The sequence below is a fragment of the Echiichthys vipera genome (assembly GCF_963691815.1).
Source record: "Echiichthys vipera genome assembly, chromosome: 23".
Classification (NCBI taxonomy): Eukaryota; Metazoa; Chordata; class Actinopteri; order Perciformes; family Trachinidae; genus Echiichthys; species Echiichthys vipera.
In genome coordinates, this window is record NC_139848.1 from 12792330 (window position 1) to 12802607 (window position 10278).

Below are 10278 nucleotides of genomic sequence, written 5' to 3' on the forward strand. Positions count from 1 at the left end.
GAAGCTTTCATCTCAAATAACTGGTACTAATGGATACTTTATCCCCAGATCTTACAAGTGTTCCTGCAAGTTTTCTTCAAGTATCGTCGAGAAGTTAGTTAGATCAGACAGCGTATGACAAAAGTACATTTAAAGGTTGTAATACGTACGATTTACATCTAGTTAGTTTCTGTTAAATTTCTATCCATCAAAGAGTGAGTTAATATTATGGTGATGTATCATATTACCCACTAATGAACAGCGTTACGTTTTTCATTAACGAGTAATATAAGCGATTACTCTTCCCGTCGTTATAACGCTGTTACTGTTACTGCCAAAACATGCAGCACAATGCTATATTATAGCCCATTAAAGCTGTTATCGTCAGACCAACCAGATCTCTAAGCTGTGCGGCAAAGACCGTTCTTCCTTGGTGAGGGCGGACGAGACTGAGAGTAAGATTTCATGGTAAGCCAATCAGAGGTAGAGTTGGGCGGAAGTTGTTGACACAAAATCGAAAGCATGCATGGTTGCACACACAACAAAATGGTGTATTTCTGTAGTAGAGTTACGTCGCCACATACAGGCTTGGCATATGTTCTACTGCGTTTCGTGTGGGCGCAGATATTTCTCCAAACGTGGCCGCGTGGAGGGCAAACTTTGTATGATAGAGGGGTGAGGAAACAGATCATTTTCGTATCAGATTTTCCTTCTTGAACTGCAACTATAGCCATTACTGTTCCTTACATGACATTAAAGAAACTTATGTATACGTGAAATGCACATTATGCTATATTTCCCGTGCTTCTGCAAGTTGGTTTTACATGCAATTCCAGTGTGACTTCTCTCAATATAATATAACAAATATCAAAAGTTCCAAAACATCTACAGTGTTATTTTTATTAATGCATTATACCGTATAAACATAGTAATCATAATAGCTTCAATAATACATTTAATTTGATTGGAGACTGGTCTCCCTTTGTTCCACAGAAAATTTAAAATAGTTTAGATTTACATACAATGTTTCTGTTAATAAGTTATTGTATTAAGTGTCCATTTCATTATAATATTCAGATTGATCATAAATTATTCAACATGCACAGGTATTTTAAGTTCCTTTCTTCCCTGGGTCAAAATTCTTTGACACATTTGAGCATTTAAAAATGTTTTGAAAGTAACGCAAAAGTTAATTTCCATAGTAACTAGTTATTTTTATAATTTGTAGCTTAGTAACTAATTACTTTTTGAAAGTAACATGCTAATGAAAGCACTTGTATTTTCCTTTTAAACGTTTAACCGTTATGCTGCGTTTACTTGTAATCAGAAATCTGCAACTTCAAACTTCTGAGTCAGACTTGTAGTAAGGGCAGAAGTGTAATAGCAACGTGTGTGTGTGTGTGTGTGTGTGTGTGTGTGTGTGTGTGTGTGTGTGTGTAGGTAAATGTGTCACCATGCGCCTGTTTGTATTGTGTCCGATGGCCCGAAAGCGCATTCGCCCATTTGCTCCCATTCATGCAAAAATGTTCTGGATACCAATCAAAAGACTCATAATCAAACTTGGGACCCTCTGCTAAAAAAAATGAAGGTATTCATCATTTTAGACACTGCCAAAATCGTTTTATGGGCAGGAAAAGGAGGGTGCGAGGTTTAAAATAGCCGTAGTGAAACACAGTCAGCAGCTTAGGTCCCGTCTCCGTAAAGGTCCAGTGCAAGGCCCCGGCAGGGACACAACTCTGCTGCCCACACTTTAAAACATTGTATCTAACGTTTTTCTATTTTTTTTGTTTGTTTTTAAAACTTGTATTGGTCAAATGGGGGTAGTTTTAACTGTGCTATATAAATCAACTTTGACCTGACTATATATGTTGTGTTTTAACCTATAATAGTCTGCTGAAATCATTAAATTCAGAGTTTTTTGAATTATAACTTGTAATAGCCCCAAACAAAACTCAATATAGGGTAATAAATATATGAACAAAAATGTATGTTTATAATAGTTACAGTTATATTTAAGATAGTGCTTAGGACAGGGAAGTAAAACTAATATTACTATTTTCTTTAGATGGTATTTTGGCACGTTTTCAGGGGATTGAAATGTAAAAACGACTTTGCTTGATTCGAACCATTAATACAGTATATACTATTGGAATACAATCGATCTAGTATATACTATTGTTATTTCGGCTAATATAAATAACTATATAACATATGCCAACGACGTATGTGGACAACAGTTATTCAATTTACCAACTACTGAGCCCTACGATACTCATGAGATGAGCATGTTCGAGACAGGCTCGGGCTCGGCGCTCGGGCACGGACGGGAACGCAAAGATTTCTACATCCGGTAACTCGTCCCACGATCAGGCAAATTAAAAATGGCGGCTTCGTAAAGGGAGCCTGCGCCACTGAGCAGCTTTCCATAGGAATGAATGGATGGCATTTTTCTCGTCCGCCGTCTATTTTTTCCTATTTTCTATGTCCGTGTGTCACTATCCAGCATTTGGTCCTTCTCTGTCTCGCAACCATCCTTTTCTTTTTCTGCTTACACTTTTCTCTTCCTCTCCCTTTCTGTGTTTTCACTCTATTCATTTCCTTCATCCCCTTTCTCCTTTTTGTTTCAGGACCTAATCTGTTTTCACTTCCTGGGATTGCATTTCGTTCATTCCTTTTTGTTACCTCTCTACTTGATATCCTCTCTTTCTCTCCTTTCTGATAACTCTCTCAAACCAAGATTAAGCTATTAACGTCGCAGTCTCTTTGATGAGATGCACATGGCTGTGTGCATGCGTCACCGGTGTATCTGTGTAAAAGCTGTGGCAGGTTTCAGGATCAGAACAAAGGTTTAAATGGAATATTGATCGTACATCCCTCCCCGTCACTCGTCCTGCCCTCCCCGCTCGTTCTCACGCACTCAGTCACTTTGCCTGACAGCACACACACACACATATGCAAATTTAAACACAGCCTTTCACACCCACAAGGACATGTTTATACACAGTTGAAAGCAAACGCATTTTGATACCTAAAAAAAAGAACAGTCCTTCACATTTCTACACAAAGACAGATTTTGTAATCCATTCCTATATCCAATGTACTGCTTTTTAGATTGAACTATCAAATAAACCCCACTGCTCATGCTACTCTACACACCCGATACTGACTTGTCATCATATCATTTATTAAAATTGGATTGATTTGCATAATTGTTTCGCATTTCCCATTCGATTAGCATGTCCATCTGGGAACTCTCAGTTGGAGATCTTTTGGGAAGAGGCGAAAATACTTGTTGCTGATTGGATAAACCATCCGTCTATCACCAACATACGGGCCAAATCAACCAATCAGATCAACGAAGCTTATGACGTGCTAACAGCGTCGAGGCAAAGCTCAGAAAGTAAACAACATGTGGGTAAAGGATATTTGCAGTTTGTGTAACATGCATTTACGGATAAAAGGCCCAATTTCAGGAGTCCGGTCCATATTCAACAGAAGGATCCAAGAGAAAAAAGAGTTAGTAAGCGGTTTGCTCTATAGCTGCATCTCATTCGCGGAAGCCACCATGTTGTTTACACTGAACAGTCTCTGCTCATTGCGTCATACTTCGAGCAGCCTCAAAACCAACACTGATTGGTTCGGTCGCTTGGGCAACCTTCTCCTAATTGTCTCTGTTGCAAGTTACCAGACTGATCTGCGATTAAAATGCAATGGAGCTCAGGGATCAGGATGGCATTGTGAGGCAACTAGCTGGTACATCTGGCCCCTTTCCAGTTAGGACAGATTTCCAGCCGCTTGAGATCGTACAGACCAATCACAACCGTTTATCTCGTGTGGGATTGATTTAAAGCGATGACTGACTGTGTTACTGCCCAGTGTGCCGGCTCATGAAGCACAGATAAAACTGTCAAACAGCGCTGATCAAATACTCGATGTTCTGTCACAGAGTCCAGAGACATTTTTTTCTGCACCGTTGATAAGGAAATTAACAGAGAGGGCCCTCACATGCATTTGTGATAACTCTGGTTGTGCTCTGTTTTTTACTGTTATGTAAATGCTGAGATTGAAGAGAATCTGTCCGAATCCCAAGACCTTCCTCCCGCAAAAGACACTGACATCCTCTAGGGATAAGCAATGATTTTCAAATTTTGGAATAAACTTTACATGATAATAAAAATAAAATGTTTTTAGCAACTTTCATCTTGTCTTCCCTTGTTTTTTAAATGCGTGTGGAACGTTCATTTCAGCTCCATTCTGCACAAGGGAAGTGTTGCATTTGCTACAGCTTTATAAGATGGGCTAGATGCTTCTGTACAAGCAGGACAAACCTTACCTGGGTCCAGAAGCACCGTACACGCGGCAGAGTTCGGATTCTACTGGCATTGTGCCATGAAACTGCGGTATCTTGGTTGAAACCAAAGAGCAATGAGCTACGTGGGGGGACTGACGATAGCCAATCCCATGCCTAACACCGTTGCCAAGCTTTGTTTCAATCACTGGCCCATCACAACAATCACAAGGCCCAACAGGGCTCCTTCGCATAGGTGCTGCTAGCCAGCAGAGTCAAGCCAGGCCAGTAAGGGCCCCCCCGAGGGCTGACAAACTTTAAAATTACAGCAGTGACTATGCGCAAAGTTTGCAATGACAGTAGGAGACCTGACCTCCCTCAGAGGGCCCCACTGGACTCTGCACCCAAGTTTTTACTGTTCTGTTTTTTTCTCCTGGTTTTAATGTTGTTCATATTAATACATTTGAATTACAAGTTTTTCAATATTTATATTCATATTTTGAAAATAACTAACTTTGAAAATAACTCAAATGTACACTTTAAAAAATTTTTTTTGGTTGGTGTCAGATTATTTCTAGCAAAATGGTGATGAAAGCTGGTTTGAGAGGCCTCATGCAAATCTTTTCCTTGGTCCCCAACAGACTCTAGAATATATTTATATAAATTGTTTTGAGCATCACAACCCCCACATAATGACTCATTTCACCTTTAGAATTTGATCATAAGGTTTGATAACATCTTATAAAGACTAGAAGAGCCATGTGATTGAATTATTTTAGCCCTATTCAAGTTGACATGGCTTTAAAACCGGAAGTTAGCCAGCTAGGACTGGAAATCTCTTACGATACGTACGATCGAATCCCTCTCCCCCATTGGGGAGGCTGTGGCTCAACGGAAGAGCTCAAAAGACCTTGAGTAGTCAGAAGACTAGAAAGGCACTCTATATAAGTAGTCAATTTACCATGGGAATCAGGCACAGCCATTGTCAGACTGAAGATGGAACCGTGTGACCAGTTGGCACTTATGTCTGATATCAGGCAAGGAGAAACCACCAAGGACTACAACAGCCATGGAACTACTTGAAAAAATAAAGGAGAACGAGTTGCAGTGCTGTTGTACTGCAACCACATGCATTAAGTGTCGAAGCTTGAATGTATCGTTTATAGCGTTGTTGGAGTGGAGTGGGACGATTTGAAGTCAAATAGTCCCTAGTGAATATCAAATAGTATTTTGATATGCCCGTTCCTTTTTCCCTGAGACCAGAGGTCTACTGTAAATACATATTTACATTAACATATAAAATATTGTAAAATAAGTCGGCCATACAGAGTGGATGTCTGGCCTAAGACACACAGATATGTACGCACACCCAAGTGCACACACACTCACGACATCTGAAAAAACATTCATTGAATACACCACAGAAGAACCTTGCACTCTCACAAACGTTAATGCATAAAGAAGTGAATCCTACATTATGGGAACAAAGTGACGCACACACACACACACACACACACACACACACACACACACACACACACACACACACACACACACACACACACACACACACACACACACACACACACACACACACACACTGTACACCGATTTGGATGGATTCCCTGCCTTTGATGAGATTGTTTGCTACATGCTTGTATTTCATTCATGCTTCAGCGCTCAGCATGCCATTATCTCACAGCGGATATATGTGCCTGCATGCTTGTGTGTACACAGGCGTGCATGTCCGGCGTTTTCACCGGCGCGCATCGTTCAACGTGAGACCTTTTAATTAAGGGAGAAGTTTCATCATCGGCTCCATTAGTCAATGCCTGGCTGGTGTCAGCACTCACATACGCACACACACACACTGAAGGAGTAGTGTGAGCTGAGCTGGTATGATATTTAACCTGATGTTCTCTTTCAGGATGAGAGTGTAATTTATTATCCGTAGTAATGGGAAGTGACCCCATTTCCAGTTAAATGGGAGAGGTGTTATTAGAGGTCATCATGTTGTCATTTGCATTGTAATTCATGTCATAGGCCACACTACACCGCTCAGCTGCAGAGGAAAAATAAACCCGTGCAGTGGAGAATAATGTACCTGCCATATAGGCATCTATGGAACACATGATGTAGATTTTAGGGAAACATCCCCTCTTTTGAAAATCATCATATAATATCTGTGAATCTCCTCCTTATATCGTACATATGGATTCTTGGGGTCCTCATAATTTCATGTGTTCAAAGTGTTTCCCTTAATATCATCGTTTTAACGTCGTTGAAAGATTACATCGCTTGCATTTCATATGGAACACGGTGGACTGCGAGAAAGTTTCCACTTTATATTTCTATTTTGCTTTCTGAATTTTGAAAACGGATAGAGATAGCGTGTCTCTCTGTCTGTCTTTGTGTCTGTCTGTCTCTCTCTATCCATCTGTCCGTCTTTTCGCTCTTTCTCTCTCCTTTTCTTCCTCCCCAACCGGTCAAGACGTCTGTCTGTCCTCCACAGAGCTGGGTCTGTCTGACGTTCCTGTCTGTTATAGGGAAGGTTTTCGTTGCCACCGTACTCTACGGGGGAATTGTTGGGTCTATGTAAATCATAAATAAGTCATAGAGTGTGGTCTTTACCTACTCTGTAAAGTGTCCTAAAAGATAACTTTTGTTATGATTTGGCACTATAAATAAAACTGAATTGAATTGAATTGAATTAGATAGTCTGTAATGTGACTAAAGAAAGTCCCAATCATCAATCGCAGATGAACAATGCTTAGTTTGTCTTGACTAAGAGGTGTCAAGAAAAATAGTGATTTGCAAAATCTGCATTTCAATTCAAAGCTCCGTTAGATTGGAACAATCTCCCATGCCAGCTTAGGTCGCCTGCTTCTCTCCATGGTATCAGAGCATCACTTCTAATTCATTCGCAAACTCCTTGTTCCGGTTTCTGATTTTCTTTCTACTTTTTTTCCTCTTGTTTTATTCTTTGTTCATTTATTTTTATTCTTTTATTGTATTCTAATGCAATTGCATTTAATATTTTTACCTCATAAACCTGTATTTCTGTAACCCCCCCCCCCCACACACACACACACACACACACACACACACACTATTTGTAAGCCTGGATATCACTGAATAGATTAGGAAAGTGAGATTTGGCTGTCTGGGGATTAGCTGGGGTGCGGAGAGTCTTGTCTGTGTGAGTGTGTGTCTGTGTGTGTGTGTGTGTGTGTGTGTGTGTGTGTGCATGTATAAATCCTGTATTGTGTTTCACTGTATTTCTTTTTTTTGGACTTTGTATTATGTGTATTATTATATGAAAGGACCCCCTCGGAAATCAGATGATACATCTCAAGGCGCTATCCTGAAAAATAATATAATAATAATAATAATATTCTGAAATTCTGAAATTTGAAATGGATGCTTCCAATTAGGGGTGACCCCTAATAGTTGACCTTTTGAAGATTCAATCTAAGGAGCCTGAGATGACTGCCAACAGAGGATCATTCTGTCTGACTTTAGATATAATTGCTTCTTTTTTTGCTCATAAATTGTCAGAAAGCCTTTTTTGGGAATACATTTAGTAATCAGAGCACTCACATAAGAACGTAGCACTAGCAGAGCGCTCTTGATGGCTCTTTATTGTTCCCCTTGCTACGATGGGGGGAAATTGAATTAGGGGTGAATGGTTATTTCCAACCAGAGTGCACATACGCAGCACAAACAGCATTTTCGGCTGGTCTCAAACAAAAAAATTCAAAAGACAACTAGCAGTTGCGTTTCAGCTCTATTGTTTGTTTTTCTGTACGGGGAAAAAAATGGAATCCATTGACGCAAAAGAGACGGAAAAACAAAGACCATTAAACAATCAGAGTAGGCTTTCAACTGTAATACTAGACGCTCAGAGCAAGTGCTTCGGGATAAAAAAGCGGCAAACTCCGCGCAAGGAGGTAGGCTACGGTGGTTGGATGGGTCACACAAACACCGGCCTTTCACTAAGGACGAACGCACAAACGCACTTATTTTAACCCCAACCGGGATCATTTCCGTCCCTGACCAAATGGTTTTGCTGCCTAAAGCTGTGAATTCACAAAAGTAACCACTCCCTATGATCAAAACAGCGACCGTAGTAGAGCGTCATGTGTCAGACACCCAGGGCTTCCCAGAGAACTGACCAGTGACACCAAAGAGTCCTGAGAAAACAGCAGTACGCGCTGAGTTGGGATGAGGACAGGTTGGCATACCGTATTTTCCGCACTATAAGGCGCACCACATTATAAGGCGCACCTTCAATGAATGTCTTATTTTGAAACTTTTTTCATATATAAGGCGCACAGCGTTATAAGGCGCATAGAATAGACGCTACAGTCGGGGCTGGGGTTACGTTCTGCATCCATTAGATAGAGCTGCGCTAAAGGGAATGTCAACAAAACAGTCAGGGGAGGTCATCTTGTTGCTTCCTCCACTTCCGCACCATTGATTGGTTCATGTTAAACTCTCTGGCTGCTGCTCTATTCCTGTGTTCTACTGCGTGACTAATGGCCTTGAGTTTAAACTCTGCGTTGTAAGCGTGTCTCTTAACAGGAGCCATTTTGGGCTCTTTACACGAAATGAAACGGCACGCTTCCCGCAGTTGTATATCTCAACATGCACCGCACGTTACTTCTTCTATGGGGGAAAATAGAGTCGGTGGCTGCTCACCGTAGTTGCGAGACCTGTTGTGGCTCAATATTGGTCCATATATAAGGCGCACCGGATTATAAGGCGCACTGTCGGCTTTTGAGACATTTGAAGGTTTTTAGGTAAGCCTAAGAGTGCGGAAAATACGTTACTTGCATGCTGATGTTAGCACCTAGCACCTAGTCTTGTCTCACACATCTCTGTAGGCTAGTCTGGCTCACTTTAAAATGCAGTCATCATACTTCCAGTTACTGCATACAAAATTAATAGTTTTTTTTTTAATGTTGATGCATTATTTAGATTTCAATTTAGTATTTGAGTGTAAATATTTGTCGAGGCTGAAGGAAATGTCATTAACTAACAGAATAATTGGTTTCTGGTAGAAAATTGACCTTTGAATACCGTTGATAATTCTGCAGTGCAGCGAATTCTTCATATAATAGGTTTCATTCCAAAATGATCCAAATCTCACATAATAATTTACAAATAAAGGAAACTGAAATCCTGGGTCAATGAGTGACTTTTTCAGACGGGATCCACAATATTGACTCCATGCACTTTTCTTTTAGTTCACAACAACGTCGGGTTTTGTTGATGGGTAACAATTGGCAGCGCGACTGTGATCACAGTAATGATTTTTTAATAGTAGAGGGGAGGTCGCTCCGACAGGGCAACAAGTGGAAACTGTGCACACTCACTCCAGTTTGTCATCTGATGTGACAGTGAAGGCTTGTAAGTGGCACTCTGATTGATATGATGAGGATGCAATTAGCCCTGAGCAAAATTAGAGGAGCCTCTTATCAGGCTAAGCACCACTTGCATATTTTTTGTGTTTGTTTGTGTGTGTGTGTGTGTGCGTGTGTGTTTGAGTGAGAGACTGTAGTCAGACAGATTGTTAACCAGTGTCAGAAAGATTAAAGGCTGGTACGTACTTGTATTTATAAGTGTAAGTGCGCCATCTTCATGTTTTTTTTTTAACTGCTGCCACACATCTGACATGACCTGTACGCACACACACACACACACACACACACATATGTACAGCTCTTTTTTCTGACGTTTTTTTGTCTTTTTTTCCGGCAGATGAAAGAGAAGACGTTCAGAAGAAGACTTTTACAAAATGGGTAAACTCACAGTTGGCTAAGGTAAGGCAGCCTCCTGCTTCATCGCCATTATTCACTAGATCTGCTATGTTTTCTTGACTGTTTTAACTTTTCTCACAAAATCTTACATCGCCCGCTCCCCGGCAACCCCCCGGTTTCTCAAACGCCATGTAATCACGTTTCCCCGGTTAAAAGAGTTCCAGAGTTAACAGACCTGGATAACTCCTT

The 10278-nt window shown here is 40.6% G+C and overlaps 1 protein-coding gene across 7 annotated transcripts in view; it reads left to right on the forward strand.

The window, feature by feature from the left end:
• The window catches only part of dmd (dystrophin), a 350545-nt gene that overhangs the window by 89850 nt on the left and 250417 nt on the right, over positions 1-10278 (forward strand). For all 7 annotated transcript variants that reach the window (XM_083937926.1, XM_083937922.1, XM_083937924.1 and 4 more), the window contains exon 2: positions 10031-10092. In XM_083937926.1, the coding sequence (XP_083794052.1) occupies positions 10031-10092 (62 nt within the window). The remainder of the gene's footprint in view (positions 1-10030; positions 10093-10278) is intronic.